Source organism: Rhodnius prolixus, unplaced genomic scaffold (genome assembly GCF_049639745.1).
Source record: "Rhodnius prolixus isolate KJV_2025 unplaced genomic scaffold, Rpr scaffold_1, whole genome shotgun sequence".
Lineage (NCBI taxonomy): Eukaryota > Metazoa > Arthropoda > Insecta > Hemiptera > Reduviidae > Rhodnius > Rhodnius prolixus.
The window spans coordinates 10,029,352-10,054,252 of record NW_027411581.1 but is presented as its reverse complement, the minus strand read 5'-3'; the positions used below and the strand labels follow the sequence as shown (position 1 = coordinate 10,054,252).

Genomic DNA, 24,901 nt, shown 5'->3' with positions numbered 1-24,901 from the left:
GTCAATTTAATTTTCATTCTAAGGTTGATTTTTCCATTTTTTATTTATTATAGGTTTGGAACCGCGGAGAAATTAATTTCTCTTCTTGAAGAAGACAAAAATTTCGCTTCAGCAGAAATTTATTTACTGCCACCTGACGATGGAATGGAAAGTGATAAGGATAGTGGGGATGAAGATGTTGGGGGAACAATAAACAATTTGTCTGGCCGACAACTTAGAAGTGAAGCTGAAGTTGAAATTGTTCGTATTGAAGAAAGCCTACCTGAGAAGGAAAATGAAGAAGAATTTACTTCCAAAAAGAAAACCGAAGTCAGGAATTGGGTGAAGTCTGATATAATGGCAGCTAAAATCCCTTCAAAGAGATTAACTCAGCCATACAGTTTCATTTCTGAAGCAAACTGGGGACATTTCCCTCGTTCTTTAAATGATGATCCTATTAAATGTTTTGAAATGCTTTTCGACGAAGAAGTTTGGGAATTTTTGAAAAATATGTTTGTGCGTTACGCTTGCCAAAAAGGTGATCACCTATTTCAAACTTCCCGTGAAGAAATTAAATGCTTCGTGGCTATTTTAATTTTATCTAGTTATCTCCAAGTAACTAGATGGAGGATGTTGTGGGAAGTTGATACTGAGACATACAACGAAACTGTTAGTAAGGCCATGAGAAGAAATAGATTCGAACTTCTGAAAAAGTATTGTCACTGTGCTGATAATGATAACCTTATTGTTAACGATAGATTTGCCAAACTGACACCTTTGTTAAATTTACTGAATGAGAGGTTCAAAAAATATGCACAAATGTGCAAAGAATTGTGTAGATGAGAGCATGATCCCATATTATGGTCGGCATGGCGCGAAACAGTTTATTCGTGGAAAACCAATAAGATACGGCTATAAAATGTGGTGCCTGTGCGAACCTCTGGGGTACTTGATAAAGATGCTACCTTACACTGGAAAAGATCACGATCGTCCTAAGGAAGTAGGCTTAGGAGAACATATTGTTATGAAATTAGTTGACTGCCTACCTAAAAATTATCCTTTTAAAATTTATTCGGACAGGTTTTTTAGTTCAATTTCTTTAGCAAATCGTTTGGCAGAACATGGAATTGGTTATACAGGCACGATCATGAAAAATAGACTGCAAAAATGTCCTCTAATGGACGATAAAGAAATTTCTAAACTTGAAAGAGGTGTATTTGATTTTCGAACAGATGCCTCTTCGAACTGCATGATTGTAGCATGGAACGATAACAGAATCGTGCATTTGATAAGCAATTGTGATGGAATGGAACCTGTAGGATCAGCAAGTAGATGGGCTGCAAGTGAAAGAAAAGTGACAATTCAACAACCACACTGCATTGCTCAGTACAATAAATTCATGGGCGGAGTAGATAGAATGGATGAAAATATAAGTGATTGCCGAATATCTATTCGTTCAAAGGAATGGTGGTGGCCATTGTTTATTTTCTTCATTGATGCATCCACTCAAAATGCTTGGCAATACCATAGAAGAAATAATCCAAATTCACTTGATTATTTACATTTCAAAAGAAAAATAGTTCAAACTTATCTAAGGAAATATGCTAATTTACTGGCTGGTGGCGGAAGGCCAAAAACATCAAAAGAGATATTAAGCCGTACACCTGAAGGAGTGAGATTTGATGAAAAAGATCATTGGTTGACTGCAGCAGCAAAACAAGGCAGATGTGCTATTTGTAAGAAAAATACCACTAAATTATGTGAGAAATGTAAGGTTAGATTGCATTTAAATTGTTTTAAAAGTTATCACACCACTCTTTGTAAATAATATTATTTCAAATACAATTAATTGTTGTAAATTTGCGTTTTCATAAAAAAATCCTTTTTCTACTATTGAAAGTTTAGTAACCTAACCAAACCCCTTTATATGCCTGGTGTTCCAAAAAAGGAACACCTGTTTTTTCGATAACTATGGACAATTTTTAATTAAAAAAAGTATAGAACACTTATTTTGGGTCAATAAAACAACAGAAACATGAAATTTAAAAAATTATTTGAAAAAAAATAATTCGGGCAAAAATGGGTTAAGGGATGCTGCAAAGTACCAAAGGATTGTACTGAGTCTGAGTGAGAAGAGAGAATGGCTATATCGCATGTGTAACTGTGAACATCAGTTCTTTACACGATTACTCTAAATTAATTTTGAAGTTAATATTAAAACAACTTAAAAGCCATTTCTTGTCGATCAATTACTAGTGATTCTATGGCATAAATTAATCAACTTATCTATATTCAGCTCAAACCTTAAAGATTTGTTGTCTTATAGTTTGATTATTGATTGAAAAATGGATGGTTGCAGTGACAAATGTACTGTGTCTTGATCAATCATTGGTTCTTTAAGAGAGGCATCAAGAGAAAGTGGGCCTTACCGTTCTAAGGTAGAAGCTCAAGCCTATTTTGGTCTTTAATCATAACCTAATTGACAAATTGATATCACCATCGTCATCATCATGATGTTCCTATAAAATAAGTTTTATTTATTTTTTCTTTTTTATCTAAATGTGTCGGCGAAAAGTTTCTTTTAAAACAGCATCTGTTAAATCCAACCATTTCTGTCTTGTCATTCTTTGATAGAAAGCAGTTATCTGTGAAAGAATCTTTTCCTCAATTGCTGGCTATTCACAAATAAAAAAAAGACATAATCTTGCTTATCATGGTTAAAAAAAGACATCTTAAAAGTTTAGCTCTGTATTACTTTCCACACGAATGTTGCTTGTTTTTTAATAAAATACTTCTGACAGCTTCACTAACTTTTCTATTCGTCTTTTTGTGTGTTTGTATACATCCGCAACGTAAAAATTAGAAATAGAAAAGTAAAGGGTTATATTTTGCTGGTTTTAGTTTCATTTTCAACAAACAGCTAACAGTTTTGCTTGCTCAGTTTGTGCAGCAATATCAGCTGCTTTGATGTATAACCGCTGGACAAGCAGTACAAAGAAAACCCGATTATTTATTAGGAACTATTGGTTCATATAGTTCGCCTTTGTTACCACCCTTACTAGCAGTTACTTCTATAGTTAAAGGAGCTTTCTGGTTTCATGTAGGGCACGTAATTTCTCACAGTATGTCCTCGGGGTGACAATAGTCAGTATGATTAGGAACTGTTTTAAAGCTTATTTCCTCTTTCGCTCACTTTTAAAACTTAAAACCAAAAGTGGAGCATTAATTAGGAATTTCTAAAGACTTAAACTGTATTGAACGTAAGTGGAAAACCTAATAACGAAGGCAAGAAACAAAATGTCGGAGAGAGATGCTAGTGTTGATTAATATAAAAATGTCCAGAAGCCCTTTGCCCATCGTGTAAAGTCTTAGTTTTTTAAATTACTGTAGACGGTTACTGCTATATTAGCAACTCATGATTTAAAGCATGGTTGCATGGTTGCAAAAGCATATAGAACAATACTGTATCAGTCATCTTTTTCCATAGAAACTGGCAGCTTCTGTAAACAATTGCGGAAACCAAAATAAGAGTCTTCTTACTGTTCCTTGAGAGCAATTCGTTCGCAGAAGATTATTTGGCTTGTTCAGGATGAACGTCTACGATGTCGAAGATTAAAGGATAGACGAACTACTGCAGTTTTGAAATTAGGGGAATTTAGAAATTAGAGATCTGAATTAGTCGGAGCAGCATTTTAAGAAGTCTCGATTTGATTAGCCTGATTAAAACCCTAGAGATTATCTATTTATTAGTTATTGTCTCACATACCACATATATTGATACTGTCAACCAGTTTTTTGTAATATAAAGATTTGTTCGCACCTTTAACCATCAAACTGCACATTTATGGAGGTGAAGACAATAATATTGTGACAGTTGTTTCTAAACTTATTTAGCCTGTATACGATAAATATTTAACGGTCTATCCCCTTTTTTGTAAATGCCCCTCGTTCTCGTTGGATTTATACTAGTTTAGTGAATTACATTGAAACAAAAGTAACGTCTTATTGTTAGAAAATCGAAGCTAGTTGACTTATTAGGTAATGTTCGTTGAGCCGTTAGAGGTCAGCACCGCAAACACCGCTAAGTAATGCCTTGCTATTGTACTTCTTGGACGTTTCTATTGAAAAACTGTGCACCTGTATTACAGGAAGTAGAGGTACTGTAGTCTGTATTTTATTTTATTTTTTTACACTTGTAATTAATCAGTAGTTACTTAAGACTTTGTGCTTTAAATGAACTTTTATCTTAATAAAATCGCATCTCACATAATTAATATTCCATTTAGATTTTATCTGTCACCTTATCAGGAATTTTGTAGAATAAATAATAATATGTCCGCCAAAAGACTTACTTAATTTCCACTGTCAATCTTATATTAAAGTGATAGAAAAGAGGAAGTTAAGTTCGCTGTTTATAACCAGTTTCAAGACAGCATTTGACCGAAAACTTGTAAAGATTGACAAGTTTACCCATTTTTAAACCTGTTCTTAACTTCTACTTCAATTCCTTTGTTTTATGAATTATTTCTTCTTCTTTTTTCACTTTATTAGTAATATTTAAACTACAACAAAAGTTGTAACAAGTAAATTTGTTCTTACATGAGTCGCTTAAAATTAAATTAGGCCAGCAGTAGATGATTATGAAAAGTACGGTAGATATTTTTTGTCTTTACTGCTGCAGTAAATTCGAATTTCTTCTTGAGAGTAGGGTAGATTCAGTCTTTTGTCATGTATGTTATATGCATAAAATCTGAGTTCTCTTTGATGGAGTAAACCATGTTAATACTAGGACACTTACTGTTTAAGCACGGGTCGTGTTCTGTTCCCCGAAGATACTGTAATCTGAGGTCTTCTGTACCATCTCTTTACGTTCTAGTAGATTCAGTTTTCCTTTAAGTTTCAGAGTTTTACTCACTATCTCCTCTGGTCTCAACATGCCGTAGATCTCATGCTGCAACTTAGCGATTTCAACGCCGGTAAACAGAGAAAGCCATTTCCTTCTCCACTTGATCGCACTAGATTACTTACTTATCCTGTGAAGAAATGAAGCTTACTGTGACGACCTCATAGTTCTAGCTGGATAAATCTTGCCATTTTACTATCATCTCCCAGGATTTCGCACTAGTCGCGTTAACGAAATATGATGCACAGGTTTACCCAAAACGTTTATTTTTAATTTTTTATTCTTGGCTTCTTAATTTTCAATCGTTTCCAATAGATCTATTGTTAACAATTTGAGAAGTAAATTATATAATTAAGTTGGGCATCTTAAATAAAAATAGGTTGCCGAAATAAGTCCAGAAGTGGACCAACACTCCTTTTGATTTTGCTCTTTCAGCGATCAAATATGCCAAAGATTATTATGAAGATAAACTCACTTCTATCAATCAAAGCGCCAGCGTCAAATCTAATTGTTCGAGAATTTCGTTTTGCATTCCAACTACCACAAAATGTTGCCCAGCATTTAACATCAAATAGATATTCCGTGCTGTAGTCTCGCATCTTTCCATATACTAACAGAGTACTCTACTTCGTGCTGTTGATATTTACAGGCGTTCTATTAAATCCATTGTCCACGCCACATTATTTACCTCCCTGATACTTTCTATTTCTATTGTGCTGCTTGTTGTCTAGTATTACTTCATCGACCGTAACTTTGCTTGTCAGGCCTTAGAAACCCACACTTCTACTATATAACTCATACTGTTTTATTTAATTCACATCAATGAATAGTTTAGTCCAATTACCAATTATTAACCTTGGTCTATTTAACTCTACAGTAATTAGAAGTTTGATCTTAATTACAAGCCCACAATACCTCCTACAAAACCCATATTGCTGTTTTTTTTGATGGAGGGAGATTGATTAATGTTCTTTGTAAATGATTAATTGAATTTAACTTAGATTAAATCTGAAAGAACAAAAAGAAAAACAGAATAAAATAAATCTAAATCTAATATTAGAATTTCTATTATTATATACATCAGCCCAAATCTAGGTTCACTTCTCCACATCCTTCTGTTACTTCTGCGGGAAGGACTGCTTTGGCGATCCATACTTTATCTTCTCAAGTGTCTCTTTGTGCTCCCTGCAGCTCCTTCAGTAATTTGACTGACCAGAAAGTCTGCCCATACGCCTAAAGTACTTTGGTCTATCTATCTTGTCTCGTTGCACTCGGGCACAATTCCGTTCTTTATCCTACACCTTCTTTTTTATACGAGCTGGAATCTTGCAAAAATAAGACCAATACATCTTAAAAAAAGTTTGTATTTATTTTTTCTAAAGTAAAGCGAACGAGTGATTAGAAAATTACACTTTTTTCCCCTTATTGCATTTTTTAACTTATACGTGACATCAAGTACCTTTAAATTCCAACCCGGTATTTGAAACACTCTTTTAAATGTTTGATAAAAAACTTTAGACAGATTCTAAGGTCTCATAACTTAGCACAGGTACGTAAATTTCTGTAATTTATCTGAAAATGTTTGGTAGATTGGCCCACAGATTGTTGGTTTCACTTTTTAGTGGCATTCCACGGACAGCCTTTTATATAAATTAGTAAATTACGTGGGCTTTACTCTGTTTACATCAAAATACATAGAATCTGGCAGCATATAGGAAGTAATAAGTATACTGTTTACTTACATATGTTCCAATAATGTAGCACATGTAAATACTTTTAAATTTCCTACATTATGACTGACATGTTGTAAATTAAAAATCAATTTAAACATGAAACACCTTATTTAGATCACTTCCAATTATTTTAAATATCATAGAAACACACACATCAACCTTTGTTTATAAGTTCTACATATTATCATTACTCTTAGATCTGTTTTTCGTCCTCGCAGTCCCCTCTCAGCACTCTTTATAGAGTCATGCAGATCGGTTCTACACACTGACCTTTTCTACTCACCACCTACATGCTTACAAAGATGCTGTTTGTTTCCATTGCACAAGATTTAAGTGGACCGTGATATTTACGTTAATATCTTCTATTTTATTAAAATTTATTCGAATTTTTAATGTTTCAAAATGAATGCCATTGTAAGTCAGTTTGTGAGTTATTTTTATGCTTAGTTAAATTTCAAATTTTCTTAAACTCATCATGTTTGAGGTCACGCTCGTTGGCATGAAGATGTTTTCGTTTTCTTTGTTTTTAAAACAGGAATTACTCAAAAAATATTCGAACCAGCAAAAGATAGCTGATTGTAATTGTTAAATTGGACACCATTATCAGAATAAAGCAATCGATTATGAAAATTGTATTCAAAAAACGATTCGAAATGATCTAAAATAAAAATAAACAAGAAATCCGGAATATTCCACAACAAAGGAGCGAGATTGATTGTCCAACAATGATGTGACCAATTGGTAATTAGCATGAAGCACGGAACTCTGAAGAAGGAATTATCGTTGCAAGAAAAGGTGTCTCTACGGTTAAACAAGGTTCTATCCTCCTTAAAAACCATAGTTCAGTTGTTTTATCCTGTTATTGGAATATAAAAGAGCTACAACATATTGTTAACGTAGAGAGTAGAAAGCCTCCTATATCTTGTAAAGAGCTCCTTGAAGGCATAATACTCTGCGCCTTTTTTTATTATTACACCAAAAATCGTTATTTATGGCCGCCCTATCCAATCAGTTGTGAATTATTTCTGCAGTATTTCTATTTCTGTTTGATTTATGGTCATAGCCTACTTCACTATTGTTATCGCTCTGCAATCATAGCCCTGGAAGCAGCATTAGCGCTGGCTTGTTTTATTAACAAGGAATCTAGAATCTAGTCTAATTCTGAAGAAGAGTTCAGCGACGTCTTGAATCTATCAGAAACGTGATCCCTTTATTACTTAGTGTGATTTATGGAGTTGAGGTCGATTTTTCTTATAACTTGATCACTCCACAATCGATAATGATGATGGTCTTAATAGTTGAAAAATTTATTGCTATTGCGTAAATTCATCTAATTATGGAGTAACAGGAAATTAACTCGAGTTGCATGCAGATGAATTCTTCGAGAACTAGCGAAGGATAGACACAAAGACTTCAAATATCTAAATCAACCAACATTATTTGAAATCCTGGAAATAGAATTTGGGTAAAGGAAAGTGACATTAACACAATTTGGGTTAATTTTTTGCTGAATCTAAGTTCCAAACTTTGGAATAGAACTGTTTATTGGACAAAAACTTAAGAGATAGATGTACTTAGACATGAACTGCAGCTGAACTGAAATGGGACTGCATTCTTCTTCCAGGTAACCGCAATTGTACGCTGCTAATTAGCTTTGCGTGCATCCCGAAGTATTTAATCTGCTACTTAAATAACGGATATTACTCTCAAACTAATTATGATCCTAAAACTACATTCCAAAACTAGTTTACATTTATAGATATGAACATTAAAAAGATTCCTTAAGGTCACGGTCATGGATGTTTTATTTATAATTAAAATTTAAAATAAAAAAAAGCTTTTTATAAAATATTATATATGGAGCAGATTGCAAGGTCCTTATTTGGTAGAATACCTAATGGAGCAAAAATGTGCCTTCGTAAGTTAGAAGCGTTTTGGTTTTTGTTTTTTTTTAACTACTTAGGCTCGAATACTTTACGGATCTAGGTAAATGACTGCTTAAAAAATTAAACAAAATTCCTGTCTTTTACCCTAATGCTCACACATTCTCGAACTGTCTGCTGATGTAGTTGTTAATACTCGTATTTCGGCTTAGCAAAGCTATTTAGTAAATTGAGCATGCTAAAACAAAAAAATAAATATGATTTCGTTCGTATAAGTTATTTTAGTGTATTATAATTTTAGCAAACAAAACTTTAGTTCTAACTACAGCAAAAATGAATTTAAATGTTGAATCGGAGCTTTTTGATTGAATTAATGCTTACAGTTGAACGGCAATGAGCAGATTTATGGCAAAATTTTCCTCTTTTATGTTATTCTTTTACCGGAAATGCATTTTCGAAGTCGAATAGTAAATAACCAGTTTCGTTTTCTCGATGCGTGTTTCAAGATCAAAATAATGGTAAAACTGATTTTCTGTTTAGTTATTTACTATCAACAGTGATAGTGGAACAAAATCCAAAACGTTCAGTCTTGGAGCATGTTTTATGATGGTGCTGATATTATCTGGGCTTTGTGGAGCCCAAAACTTGCACACAAAACTTCTTTTTGGCACTTAGGACTTATGGCTGCTGAAGATGCCTCTTTAAACAGAGAAACATTCGTTGCATTAAGAAATTGTTGAACAATATGATTTCACTCTTTCATTTATCACAGCAGTGCTCGTTAAGGAATGAATCCTGAGTGAGTTGTTCTGATAATTGTTACTACAACAGTTAAGTGACTCATAAGAATTACTAAAATCAATGATGAATCATTGTCTGTTTGGATGTATTGAACTGAGATAAAAAGTTCATCAAATGAAGATTTTTATATTATTTATTTAAAAGAATTAACTTTATTTTAAATACTTATCTTTGCGTTTCACATAGTTTATCTTATTTTCGAATAATATTATTTTATTTGCTGATGTGTAATACGTATTTTTGAGATGCTTGTGTCAAGTGGGCAGATTCAGAATTTATACCGCCTGAAGGCTGATAACCTGAACTACAACAATATAACCTGTCATGAATTGGGAATTCATTCGTTGCAACTCTTCTGTCGGGGAACGCCCCAAAAAAGGTTGTTAACATTTCCGTGACCAGAGAATACATCTTCTTACTAACCGTTTTCTTCTTCTGACCTCTTTCATGTGTGTGTTTTTTTTATATATATATATTTTATTTACCATTATTTTTATTTTATTCTTTTTGAAAAATAATGCATGTACACATAGTGATTATCTGTCGGTTATGTTAACCAAGTCTCTCTAAGTTAATGCTATTGGACGAGTGGTGTTTATCTAACATACTACAGCTGGTTAAAGTCGACAGGCTATCCTTCAGTAATTACTGGTACTGTAACTCTTGGTAAGAATGCAAAATATTCACAATACTAAAAAAAATTTACATTCTCTTTAATCATTAGTTCCTATTTTATTCTGGAAAATTCCCCACATTAGATATCTCTTTGGCAACTTAAGTTTTATCACTATATTCGACACAAGTTTTTTATCCTCTTTGGTGAATGTTTTAACATACTCCCAATCAGTCTCCCATTTTGATCTTTTTACTCGCGGTAGTTTTTGATGGATTGTAAAGTAGGGTTTATAGTGGCTCAGGATATGGCCGACATCCAAGGCTATTTGATATAAATTGTATTTCAAAGCTATATCTTCAAGAAATTTGCTACAGATTCTCTTTTTCATAAAATATTTAATAAATTAATCGACAACAAATTGCAGTATATTAAAAAATTTGACTCAAAATTAATTACGAAATGAGCCTGACCGACTTGGGCTAATAGAAAAGCTTTGCATAAATTTAAAAAAAAAAAAAAGTGTCTGGTTTTGGTCAAATTGGTTTTAATTAATGGAGTGTAGCGAAAAACTGTTACATAGACACCTTGATGTAGAACGATGCAAGCAGTTACAGACCCAAGATATTGGGTGCCAGTTGTAAACATGATCTGCCTCAAGATGCTTATGTATGTATATCTATATACATAATTACAGCTATTTAAACTCCGTTAATTTTTATCATAAAACAGAGATGGCAGAGGTGACGCCTTTTATCTTTTGCGCATTTAAAAAAAGGAGTCGCCAGGTTTTTTTTTTTTTTTTAAATTAAATTCTTTTTTTTGCAGGTTATTAATATATTGCTAAAAACAGTTTTAAGGTGCTTTCTTATAACTGTTTCAATCTTCAATCAAATTTGTCCTAGAAATTGTTTACTACATTTTATGATGCCGTTTAATCTTTATGCTGAATATAATAAGTGTAAATCAAACTGGATTTTGTGGACAGGCATATTTTGATACAACTTTTTTTTTCCTTTTTGTAACAGAAAAAAAAAGAAGCAGTTATTAAGAAGTGGACGGTACTTGTAAATTGTTTACTTTGATGTCCTACAAAAATGTATATTGAAACTAAAAGAAGAGTTCGAATGAAATATTTAACGGTGTATAACTTTGGAATTTGCTTTAGGCTAGATACAAACTAAGTGTGCCTCTCTTCGATTTGAAGTTGTTAGGCATGATATCGTATACTGGAAACTTGAAAGAGAAACATGACATGATATAGATTATGCTCTCTCACTCGTTTTCTCACAGTCATAATTGATAAATGGCCAAAAATATAAATTAGATGTCTGATGTGAAATACTAACATAACCTTCTTTTATCGCCGTTTTTTTTTTGGTACAGAAATTTTCTTTCCATTATTTTTGCTTCCGCCAAAAAGAAAATAATTATGTAATTAAATTTTACTTACATTATTTAATTCCAAATGTTCGTTGAGAGTTACTCAACAACGCCTAGGGAAGCTAACTCAATCTCATTTCTCCCCAAAACTAACAAAATAACCATTTTCCTGGGCATACGAAGTAATTCGTCAAGAGCCGTTTTCGAGAAATACCAAAATACGGGAAAACATTCTTGTAAAGTAGCACTCTTGCTGTTGTCTAATTTTGTCGAAAAGCTTACTACCGTTCCATGGGCACCGATTCGAAATATCCAATTTGAACGTTTAACTGCGATTTTACTCTTTTGAGTTATGCTGCTCATACACACTGACAAAATCACTTCGTCACATCTTTGTTTTTGCAGAAAATTCAAAACCGAATCTTTCATCTATGTGTACAAAATAATAATAATAATAATAATAATGAAAAACTGGTTCTTTTCTTAAAAGCTTCCTACCCAACAGCTCACTGTCCGTTGATGTGACACCGTCAGTGTGGCCAGTAACGAGAGAAAACTGTCCCGAGGCCGGCAGTGCCAAGAAAAAAAAAAAAAAAAAAAACAAGATGCCAATGAGCTCAGATGATGGCGCGTCTTAAATTAAATACAAAATAAAAACTGGGTTGAATATACAAACGTCTTCGTTAATGTTAAGGTAGATTAGCTCCTCCGTACAGCAGTAATCCATTCAAATGTCCTTGTTGGAATCTAAAGGACATTTGTCATTTGGTTCATTAGAAATAATTTTGTGAACGTCTGTAAAGTTGGGTTTTAACCAAGAGCTAAAAAACTTGTGAATTCGGGGTTTCTCATCACATGTATTTCCGGTGGTTATAGTCTTCACTTCCTGCATTAACCGTAAAAGATAGTTAAAAATTTCACTGAGATTTTTAGTTTCTAAATCCATATTTTTGTACTCAGGGGATTCCATGTCATCATTCCTCATCAAATATTCCTGGAAGATTTCGGATATTATAATTATCTATCCAATAAGAGTGAATCCGATTCCATAAATTTTATATATTTTTTGTTATTGTTTCTCTGTCAATATTCAGCCGCAGACAGTCATTACAAGAGAGTGACAGGACCCAGTGACGTTTCTACGGTAGCCACGGTAGCATGACTTACTATATCATTCAAACTGTGTGATGTTTAGCGGGCAAGATTGCTCCTCTTTGTGCAAAGAAGTGGTTGCGCTACTGTGATGATGTTGACGGACACCAGGAGGGTGTGTGGACGCACCGTTATGTTCCTCTCCTCCTCCTCCTCCTCTTCCTCCACGCTTGACAACTCTTTAAAAGATCTTAACTCGGCCATTCCATGTCCAGGCTATCGTGAATTCTACTGGCTGGCCAGATTAGCAATCTCCTAGCTTCTTAAGCTCCAAGCGATCAGAATCTTTGATTTGTAACCTTTCTTTCTTCTTGACCAATCTATTGTCCTCCAGATTTTAGTTAGATACGTTCAAAAGTAGAATATCCGTTATTTTTCCTTGAGTTTCTATGTTTATCTAATATGGTATTCTTGCTACTTATAGAAGCGATTTTCTGTCAAGATTTCGAGTAACTGGATAAGATACAAATCCTAGCATTCATTGCATTTGAACTTTATGGGAAAAGTTTTAATTAGATAACTTTTTTTAAGCTTCAGTTCTTTGATAAAATCGAAAAGTAAACATAAGTTAGTTTTTACCAGTGCTTCAATCAAGTAAAAAGAAGTTTCAATCATTCAACTAAGCCCATTGAAATGTTACTCCGTTTTCTTATGTTCTACCCTTCTTTGCATGATTCTTTTTCTTGACGCACTTAGTTCCTTTCTCTTTGCTTTTTCCTAGAATAATAGAAGCTTCCACTGATGGATAAAGTTAGCTAGCAACTTTTTCTTATCTTATCAAAACATAAAACAGAGAGAATTGAATGATTATAGCGCATTGAATTCCCCATTTTTTACCGGATTCAAAATCCAGCTGCCTGTCCTTATTTGTAAACAATTTCGAATTTTTCTCGCTTGTTCAACACCGCTTTCCGTTTAAATACTATCAGTATTACGGATCTAACAGCTAATTTACTGAATAATATTAATTAAAACCAAGAAAATGCCTTTTAATGTGTTTTCATTTCATATCTACGCAGTTTTCAAAAAAAATATGCACACTTTCAAGTTTTGTTTTATATTCATATTGCTTTCAAAGTTATATACCAGGCTAAGTCGTTTTTGCGCACAACAAAACAAATTACATTTTAGTAAACTTTTTTTTTTTTTTCTTTAAGAAGCTTCCACGTTATACACTTTTAGAATAGCGCACGCTTTGATAGACTTTGATCTTGTTTGGAAAACACATTTTCCGCTACTATAATCTGTCATATGATGCGTGAAATTAATGGTAACGGTATCCATCCCCGGGTCTGCTGGAAATAGGCTCTTGCATGGTCGATAAATAAATTCTCCAAAATGGATATTAGATGTTTAAAATATTTGCTATTAGATTGAATGTCAATTTATGCTACTATTATATATCTTTTTTACGTGTCAAATATTAACAGAAAAGTAAACTGCATTTGTCGGAGTCTTTTTCCTTTTGTTTGTTTGATTGTAAGGAGAAAACTTAGCCGCCAAAGGATTGCTTTAAATAATCTTGGGATCAGATAACTTTGCAATTTCCTTATACTTGCCCAATTAAAAGCAAATCGTAAGCATAATTTAGCGGCAGTTCTTCAATATTGATTCGATTAATGTGTGCCCACAATGTCGCCATGCATTTCTTACTGCGTAGTATAAATAGGGATTCCTTCTTTTCCCCTTTTTTTTACTCAATCTAGTATTTCTACGTAAACACGAACTCACAATCGGAAAAATCTCTTGAAATGCAAACTATAATATTTCGTATGGCGTCCCCCATGGAAAAGAAGGAACCATTTAACTGAATATTTCTTTCATTTCGTTCAGTTTATTCATGAAACTTTGAGTTCTTTATGATGACTACGTATGTGCATTGTATAAAAGAGACAAAAAAAAGTATTTTTATCTTGAAATCTCGTTCATATTTTTTTTAATTTAGTGAAGGTCCCTTCTACAATTGCTCTAGTAAGTACTTCATTGTCGGGATTAATCTCGACCCTCGTTTATTTGCGTTACTGTGAGCAAGTCGGCGCTACAATGAAAACAGTGGATGCAAACGAGTGAAGAAGTTACCCAGTGGTGACACTCCAGAACACTGACCATTAGTCACTCTCTTCACTAGAGAGGAGATCACGAGGACCCTGTCTTGTTGGGATGAAATTAATCTTAAATAATTCTTTTTTGTCATTATCTCCACGGCTAATTGAAGCCTTCCTTTAAAGAAACTGTTCCTCTTCTCTTCATCTAAAAGCTTAAGTTATTTGTTGACCTTCTAAATAATTTTTTTTTTCACTAAATCGCTCATTTTAATGGAATGAATTGAAGTTAGAATAAAGTTTAACTTACGATCTTGCCTTCACATCTGGCGGAACTGTAGAAGACTTAGTTGAATGTGGATATATCTTCAAAAACAGTTCGGCAGAATAAACTGAGTAAGCAGTATCATCACAGGAGATAAACTTGAGAGAAACATATTATTCTGGAACATATTTAATCATCATAGCCTTTTAAACATTGGCTAAACCTTCATGATTAGGAAAAATCAAAGTTTGTATTACAATAGAGTTGTAAAAATTTAATGTATTCAAACTTCAGTAACGCTTAGGATTTGAGTTCATGGCAGGAATACATTATATTCTATTTCCTTCAAGATCTAATTTCTTCTGAGATTGTAACCCTATCTCGGAGGAAGTCGGAGAATTCTGAGCAAAATTGGAACTAATTCTGATTCTTCCTAATTATTATCTATTCCGCTACGGCATTAAAGAAGCCAGCAATCTGGGTAAGTCAGAATGCTCGAAGAATAAAGTTAAGTAAGACTTGTATTTCAGCAGAATCAGTGCATACATACAGTTGAGAACAAAGATAACTAAATATTCAGGTATAAAACAAGAAGACTTATTTTTATAACAGCCTCTAATTTTATATAATTTTCTATTTGTATCATTTCATTGTTCTTCTACCAATTACTTTTGACTTTTCAATTTTTATAAAATGGTCGGATTAGAGATGATGTCATTCGCTTCAAATATATAGCCGTTTCCTACATTTATTTTGCTATAATGATAGTAATTTACCGTGTACTATACTATCAACCATTATGATAGTTTACCATAATAAATAATGTACCCGAATTTCAAGTACATTCTACGTTGAAATATTATAATTTTGTTATCAAATTCCTATTGTGCAGATGGTCGAACTAAGGAAGACCTTGAGCGAAGTTTATTTCATTACTCGGACTTTGTTTTTTTTTAAATACAGCAATTGGGATGATTATTACGGGTACAAGACATGATAATTTATCTGTCACAGTTGATTAGGTAAATAAATAGTTTTTATTCAACTACACTCCCATCTCAGAATCTGCAATAAGCAATTGATAAATTGGTTTTAGACTTTTCCTTGTTTATGTTGGGTAGAAACTTTTGGAACTTTTACAGTACATCTTTACTCAGTTAAACAGATGATAACAATTTATTTTTGAGGACAAATTATGGGAAAGAAGGATGAGTAAATAAGGAAGGAAGATCTAAATACCAGTTTTTTTTCTATTTAGTTCGCTGCTCACATGTTTATAACCTATAAACAAAAACCATCTAAGAAATGTATTTCGTTTTCTCACATGTGCACAAAAATCACTTAAAGTTTCTTAATTTGAGTTTTACTTTTTTAATCTCAAAACAAAGTGAAATTGTGGTCAATTTAATACAGAATATTTGTGTTCGTCGTCCATAGTAGTACTGTCCAGTATTGATCTGAGTGGAAATACGAGTAGAAGTAATCATCCTTCCAAGTATTAGCGCTTAGTACTTGGGTAAAATAAAATCAAATATTTGATTGGCTTATGCCGTAGTTCCTAATTTTTTGGCCACTATAGTATGCACCTAGTCTTATTGTCAATTTGGTATGAAGGGATCTTAGTGTTCACTTAAAAATAACTCACTTAATTAGACTCATTTACGAGGAAGTTGAAAGTAATTTAGTAGAAACACTAGATTGGAGTGGCCATTGACTTATTTCCCTCGTACTCATTACCACTTCCTCCTTTCTTATTTAAATTATTAACAATAATTAACGACACGTGGACTCTACTCCTTCCAAGGCTGCAATCAGCCACCATGTCCATGAAATCTTTATTTTAATTATTCTCTTTTATTTCTCTCTCTCTTTTACTACAAGTTACCGGAAGTATTGACCTAAGGCTCCTTAGGGTTAAGATCCTTTTAGTCGTAAAAAGAGGTTTTAAAATTTCAAATAGTTCTTTGTGTATTTAATCACTGGAGCATTCAAAAAACTCGCAGGATGCCCCAACTTTATATCCTATTATAACTTAGTGAACAAAATCTCTCATCCAGAATTGGAGCACTTGACACAGAAATGTTTTTTTTTTGTTTACAAATTTTGGATTTTCTTATAAATTTCTTTCCCTTGAATTAGTGAATTAACCGGAAACAATAAACATTACGCCACAATTAATGAGACATCTTTATTTGTTACCAAAAAGTATTAAAAAAAAGAATCTAGTGAGTATATTTTGAAAGAAATTCGGTAATCGCCGCCATCTGTTTATTTACTTATTTGATCAAAAGGAACTAAAATATATTTCGCTTTGTGTGTAAAAAAAAAACAGAACTGGCTGGTTGAACAGCTAATCCAAAATGACCAAAAAAAATAAAATAAAGATCACTAAAGATTAAAAATGATATTAATGAAACCCATATAATTCCATTCAAATGAGTTGCACCTGCAAATATATAGTGCCTAATCTGGCCGATCTGGCGGCCTCTAAAGATTTGAGTCTCAATGCATTGCACAAGTCATCATTATTTCTAGTTTATTTGAAAATGCTTGCATATTAATTCTTATTCATCAGCTGCTTGGGTGCAACATGTTTATTTTTGTAAGAAAGCAATGTATGCAAATATAATATTGAATTTTTTTAACTTATATTCAAGAATAAATAATTGTTATCTTTATCCCATTTTTTGCTGTCAGATAAATTTTAGGCTTTGACTGAAATTTAAGATATCTAATAAACTGAATTTTTATCAAGATATTATCACATTTAATAAACAAATCAGAGATGTGTCGAGTAAAAACTAATTTGACAGTGTAGTTCACAAAGATGATGTGAAAACTAAAACTTTACAGGACTACTGTAACAATCCAGGGTGTTGGAACAATTAAAACAATAGAATGATCCTTGTCCAATGAGGTTATATCTTTATGGCCTCTGGAGATTAATTATTCTACAAATGTTCATTTCATTAACAATAATGAATTGTTCTATTTATTATTTGTTACCTAGTGATACTGCTTATATTGTTACTATTCCATATTATAGTTTTGGTTTTCACTACTTTCACCACATTTAACTGTAACAATTGTTTTTTTATATTAAATTGAACAGTCTCAAACATTAAGTATGAGACATTCCCTGTACAAATCGATTAACTACACTTTTCAAAATACCTTATACTGAAGTGTCAAAGCACTTGGTTCAGTCATAGCTTTTTGTATTTATAATAAATTTCCCAAATAATAAATATTAACACCATTAAACGACAAACGTTTTTTGGCCATTGAATAATAAATCATTTATTTCAGAAGCTATTTTTTTGATTACTCCATGCTCTAATGTAAATCGTTGCAATAATTCAACTCGATTTCAGCAGCATGCGCTGAATGATAACGGTAAATTTATTTGAATTTATATTATAAACGAAATTTTATAAACACGATGTACATTATTCCATCGCATTTCTCCACTTTTTGTTTTGTGGAGTTAATAGAGTGGTGCAGTGAACCGGCTCATATATTTATTGCATTTTCGAATTTGCCAAGACTAGTGTTTGTTTTTGGAAATGTCTCTAATCACTATTGCTCTGCTTAACTTGGTTCGCTTTCAAATTATGGGAAATGAATTAAACGAAATTCATCAAATTTGGAATTGTAGGGTTTTTTTTAAAGATCTTTAAATATTATGGCATACGATTTCATAAAACTATACATTGTTCTGAAAAGACCCACTTTAAGAAGGATACCTGTAGTATGGCTGTACTCCTCTGAGAACCCCTACAAGAAGTAACTTTTTTCTGAAAGTTTCAAACAAAAGTTGCGGAAAAAGTGGTTTTAGTTGTTCTTTTGTGAAATTTAAAGAAAAATCTTTGGTGCCATTTCCTAGAAAGTCGGGAAAATCTAATTTCAGCTAATACCTTAAAAGTCGCAAGTACCAAAACGAAATACCCAACTTTAAGTAAGACTTCTGCGATGTTTCCATTCATTAAAACTGTAGAGTGCATACTATGAGGAAGTAAGTGTACAAATGAAAGATTTAATTTGACTTGGAACTCAGTTACTAAGAAGTTCCGTGCTTTTTTTGACTAACCTTTCCTCGGGCAAATATAAAGTTTAAGGATATAAAAACATCAAAGTTTGTAGAGAAAGCAAACAATAAAATGTTGATTAATATCTAAAGTAGATTATATGACTTCCCCCATCTAGTTGCTCTAGTACGTAGTTGATGTTAAGTTGAAAAAGACAGCGATATACATACACTGAGAGAAGAAAGAGACAGTGAACGTACAGGTTCTTCTATAATTTTCTATAATAACATACAAAGTAAGCTAGTTAAATTGAACATAATTATATGCTTGGATGTACAGTCTATTCTGTGACCGAGGCTGAATTGTATACACGAGTCATCTAATATCATTCAATACTTCCAAGCAATTATCTTTCTCCTAATTCTCTTCGTTTCAAATTAACAATTAAAATGGAATGTAAACAGTACGTTTGTTTTTTTGTAAACAAGTAATATTGCCGCTTCAGTTTAAGGTTCTCCAGTTTCACAAAAAGCGTCATTTTCAATTATTACTTAAAGAAATTCTCTTCAAATTAAATGCATTCTAATGCGATTGCCAACTTTTTCCACTAGTCCACAATGAGAATTCTAAGAATGATTATTTTATTTATATTTAAATAATAATTTTCTGTTTCAGGCGCATGTCGTGTCAGCATTTGAGCAGTCTCTGTCCAATATGACGCAGCGTTTACAACAGTTAACCACTACCGCTGAAAAGAAGGTATTGTTTAAAAAATAAATAAATGTTTACTAATTGACAGATCAATGAAATAAAGCTTGGAAATATTAGCAACTTTTTATTTATACGTTTTATTTTGTAGGATTCAGAACTCCTGGAACTTCGTCAGACAATAGAGTTGCTGAGGAAGCAGAGTGTAGAAGCTGGGCTTACCTCTCAGAATCTGAGTCCATCTTTGGCCAGACGGCACACCATCAATACAACTGATCCAGCTAATGGTAATTTTATCAATCTTTTTACCCAAGTCTTTAGAAATTAGCTCTACAACCCATGCCCATGATGTAGACACAAAGTTAGAAGCTGTTACAATATCCCTGTCGCAGCAGCCAGAAAGAGCTCACTGTGCCGCTCCTTTGCTGGTCTAAATGGAAAATATTCTCTTCTTTTTATTCCAAATTCTTTCTTCCAGAAATTTTGCAAATCATTTCTCTGCTTTCATGGGCTAAATGTCACATATCACAAACTAGCGATGATAATGCCATCAGAGACTGGCTTTCAGTAGCCTTAAAATTACAACTCTTCACAAACCTGAAGAGCTCCTGATGAAGAACACAAATTGAATTCGAGAAGCAGAGCAAAAATAAGGTTGATTCAAAAAGAATTTCCCCTGTCACGTAGTCGATTAAAAAGCCTCAAGCTTGCACGTATAATCGATTCAATTTTATTCTTATAATGGTGTTCTTCGAATCGATCAAAAAAACAATAAAAAGCACACATTAACCTTTCAAAGCGTTGAAGATGTTAAAAATACTTTCTAAAACTTCGATAAATGGCTGAAAATAGGTGGATAGTTTTTAGGCCGCCCGAAAACACAATTATTAGCAACTAATTAACTGGTTTATGGTTAAACTTCTCAATATATGTTTTTAGAAAGCAACATTGCTCGACAGCTGTCCACTGATTCTGTGTCCAGCTTGAACTCACTGAGTTCAGCTTGCAGCCTCTCTAGCACACCTGTAACTCATGAACAAGAAAAGAAAAAGAAACGCGGTTGGGTAAGTAATGTTTCACTCTCTTCTAAAATGGATTTCCTTTTATATTACAATTGAAAGTAATCACATTATTTTGCAAAAAAAATTTATAGTTGCGCAGTTCATTCAATAAGGCATTCTCCAGAACGAAAAAGAATCGTACAGGCTCAATATCTTCTGGAGAAGCTGATGATCAACGCTTTGAAAGAGCTTCAGCACCATCTTCGCCACTGTTGGGAGGAGCACCAGGTGGTCATCAACACCATCATAATGATAGTGGCGGTGGTCCATTAGATGGAGGTGGTGGCATTTGTGGTGATTCGCCGACTTCTGGTGGCCCTAGAATTATTGGTACAACTGGAAGTGCCAACGGAAGTGAGGGTGATGGAGACGTCGGACCGGAACTTGTAGAACAGTTGAGACGACAGCTTAGAGAAAAAGATTTAGTGCTGACGGATATCAGACTGGAAGCGCTTAGTTCTGCACATCAGTTAGAATCTTTAAAAGATACAGTCATCAAAATGAGGGTATCAACACTTTTTCTTTTTACTCATTAGTTTTTAAAATTCTATGTAAATATTTATGGCTCACCATTGTTAACAGGGTGCGCGGAGATAACCTTACTACTGACCCTGAAAATATTTATCAAATTCCTCATATTTCGTTCGAGACAAACTGGTGTATCTAATGCCCCATTATTAGCGCATCAAAATAAATATTTGTTTTTATTGCCGAACATCTGCTTATCCATTCATTAACCCTGAGAATTAATGAGGGAACTTATTACTCATTAAGATGGTCGCTTAATAGAATTTGGTTGATTTATTTATGCAATTTTAGAACTCCTAATCAATTTAAACTAAAATTTCAATTACTACATTAATGTTTTGCTTTCTTTTTAATTTTGGGGTACTAAAAATTTATCCTTTGTAAACAGAATGAAATGGTGAATCTGAAGCAAGACAATGAGAGGTTGCAGAGATTGGTCACAAGCAAGTCACTGACTTCTTCGCAAAGCTCACTGCCCAGAAATGACAGCCTAGAAAGGAGATTCAGTATGAACGATGCCATTCCTGGTGAGCAAACTTCAATTAAATAATTAATAACATAAATAAATAAAATAAGTTAATTCGTCATTAATTTCTTAATATATCTGATAAATGAAAACTAATATGACCTTGTTCAAAAGGCACTTAATTCTTCTAAATAACGATACAAAATCTTTCCTTGCATTTGTGGTTAATGATTTTCAAATTGACTCTTAAATTCATGGATGAAAAGTTGTGCTGATTAGTCTTGTTTTTAACTTCTGAAATTTATGAGAGATTTTCCATGTTTTTTGGCATCTGATACTCAGGTCAGGTTAATGAAATTATGAAACTCAATGCATTTATATGATGGTTGTATACTGATCTGGAAATGAAGTACAACCTTTTTTCCCAAAATGAGCTAACGGAAAGTCTGATGTCTTTGCTTCTTCTCCGTACTTTATTTAGAAATCGGTACGCCCTTAAAAAGAAGATAAAATAAGTAATCAAAAATATTCATAAATGAAATCTGCTTCTTAAAATAAAGTTTCTAGCCCCTATACAACATTTTCACCTTTCTTGTCGATCTCCTTGGTACTCCAACAAAATAGATACTAATGAAACTTTTTGCAGCTAACAGCTTTTCTCCTATCTTGAAATATATTGTTTATTGCGTCCATTATTTGTTTAGATTGTAAGTACGATCTGTTCTCTGGAGATCCGGATGGTAAAAGGGTTACTTTGTCCGTATATCTCGGATGTCATGGAAGTTACCATCGTTATGTAGAGGATGGCATTGAATGTCCAATTGCATCTTTAAGTATTAGTGGAAAGACAAAGTGGGATATGTTAGACGCCATGATCCGAAGGGCTTTTAAGGTATTTATGATCTTATTATAAATAATCAAGCCAATTATTAAATAATTGTATGCCTTTATCGCTTGATTACGACAATTTTAGGACTATATCGAAAGGATAGATCCTTGTGGTGGTGGACTCGGTCTTGGTGTAGATTCTATATGGAGCTACCATGTTGGTGAGGTCGTACGCTACAAAGATGGAAAACTACCAGAACTCCTGCCTTGTGGTTATTTAGTTGGTGATACTTGTGAAATTACACTCTGTCTAAAAGGTGCTCTGCATTCTGGAAGTTTAGACGCTTTGGTATTTGATACGCTTGTTCCAAAATCTATTCTACAAAGGTACGTGATGCTTTCAATGCAAAAATTTGCAATCTTATTTTTATTCATGTAAGAATTATTAATTACTAATAAATGAAAATTACGAATTACTTTGTTCTTGCAGATATGTTTCTCTTTTGACGGAGTACAGAAGAATAATCTTATGTGGATCCAGCGGCACCGGTAAATCGTATTTGGCCAATAAATTAGCGGAGTTTTTAGCGATTCGGGCTGGAAAAGAGTCAACAGCGGAATCTGTGGCAACCTTTAAGTAAGTTTAGATTCCCTGTCCACAGTGTGCTTTATCCAGACACTTTTTTAAAGTTTCTTAGAATAAAACCGTAGATCGCAGTGCATTTTTACATACAATTTATGTCCTTTTTAGTGTGGAACATAAGAGCAGTAAAGAATTGCGCCAGTATCTAGCTAATATCGCTGAACAGTGTGAGACCAATGCATCCGATTTACCTTCTGTTATTATACTTGATAACTTACACCAGGCATCGTCGTTAGGAGAAGTATTTAATGGTTTCCTCAACGCTAGATATAGTAAGTGCCCTTACATTATTGGCACCATGAACCAAGCAACTTGTTCTACAACTAATTTACAATTACATCATAATTTCAGGTACTTTGTGGCATGCTTTTAGAATACATTTATCACTTAATTTAACCTTAGATTTATTAAATTAACACACTGAGTATGGCTCATTTTCAGGTGGATACTTTGTGCGAATCACATGGAACCTGTCAAAGGATTTCTTACAAGATACCTGAAACGAAGGTTGTTGGAAAATGAAGCTAAAGCTGGTTGCAGGAATCCCGAGTTGGCCAGAATAACTGATTGGATTCCGCGTGCTTGGCAGCATCTAAATCAGTTTTTAGAAGCACATAGTTCATCTGATGTTACCATCGGTATGATTATGTGATGTCCTGGATGCGTTTATTTTACTCAAATCAAAATCACTGAGGTGTTAATTTTTAAAAATGATTTTAGGCCCCCGTTTATTCGTGTCATGCCCAATGGATGTGGATGGATCACAAGTTTGGTTTACCGATCTTTGGAATTACTCAGTAGTGCCGTATCTGTTGGAAGCGGTGCGTGAAGGACTTCAAGTATATGGAAGAAGAGCTGCTTGGGAAGATCCCACACAGTATATCTGTCACACTTACCCTTGGGCAGGAGAGGCCGTGCATGGTGGTCCTGATACACTAATCAGGTGAGGAGATTAAAATTTAATGCTCTTTCGTTTGAGATTTGTTGTAGGATAAAGGATAGAAAAGTTACGACCGTTTTAATGGTGAAAAACGCGAAAATCGACGGAAAAGTTAAAAATGTAAATAGCTGGTATACTACTGAGAATCGGGCCAATGTGAATAGAATATTTTTGTTGCCTTCGAGCTGATGAGTCACCTCTCGAAGTTTCGACCTCTCTCCTCCGTGTAGACCCTGTATAGGTTGAGATCGCTTAGTGGACAGTAGAAACTTAAGTTGACATATTTTTTTTTTTTAGTAAAGTAGTTAATTTGAAATTTATACTAACTTTCTTATAAAAAAGTTAATGCAGTATTGACGAATCATCAATTTATACCAAACTTCTTAATGTTCTTACCAAAGCAAGAAAATGCTGAACGTCGTGACAATCATTGGTAAAGATGATAGTTACAATGGATGATACTGACATTTAGCGTAAAGTAAACTACTTTAAGTAAAGATATAAATAACTGAGACAGAACAGAAAACAAAAACAACCATGCTACAATGTTTAAAGTCAACGATACTGCCCAGCATTGCGAATCTAAAAATGAACTCTTTAATTACCTCAATTACATTGTGAGTGGTTGAACGTTTGGCTGTGCAGAACATATAGGAGTCAATTCTTTATTATTTCTTATGATTTCCCAAAGAAAATTTAAAATTAGTTTTTAATTTTTTCTCTCTGCATTGGTTTAGTTCTTCAGGCACTTTTATAAAAAGTAGGAATTTCGCCTTTAAAAAAAAGAATTCTATTGCAGATTGCGACCGGAAGATGTTGGTTACGAAGTTCAAACAAATAATAGTACCGTAGGCAGTATAAAATCAATGAGTTCCACCCAAAGTGAAGTTGAGGGAGATCCGTTGGTAGGTATATTTTTAAGATTGTATATGTTATTATAATAAA

The 24,901-nt window shown here is 33.3% G+C and overlaps 1 protein-coding gene across 6 annotated transcripts in view; it reads left to right on the top strand.

Annotated features, from left to right (window-relative positions):
- The window catches only part of sick (sickie), a 353,303-nt gene that overhangs the window by 325,995 nt on the left and 2,407 nt on the right, over positions 1–24,901 (top strand). For all 6 annotated transcript variants that reach the window (XM_074127748.1, XM_074127763.1, XM_074127757.1 and 3 more), the window contains 12 exons: positions 19,458–19,541; positions 19,642–19,777; positions 20,430–20,554; positions 20,644–21,057; positions 21,468–21,606; positions 22,250–22,437; positions 22,519–22,760; positions 22,864–23,010; positions 23,125–23,367; positions 23,458–23,654; positions 23,737–23,959; positions 24,756–24,861. In XM_074127748.1, coding sequence (XP_073983849.1) covers positions 19,458–19,541; positions 19,642–19,777; positions 20,430–20,554; positions 20,644–21,057; positions 21,468–21,606; positions 22,250–22,437; positions 22,519–22,760; positions 22,864–23,010; positions 23,125–23,367; positions 23,458–23,654; positions 23,737–23,959; positions 24,756–24,861 — 2,244 coding nt within the window. The remainder of the gene's footprint in view (positions 1–19,457; positions 19,542–19,641; positions 19,778–20,429; positions 20,555–20,643; positions 21,058–21,467; positions 21,607–22,249; positions 22,438–22,518; positions 22,761–22,863; positions 23,011–23,124; positions 23,368–23,457; positions 23,655–23,736; positions 23,960–24,755; positions 24,862–24,901) is intronic.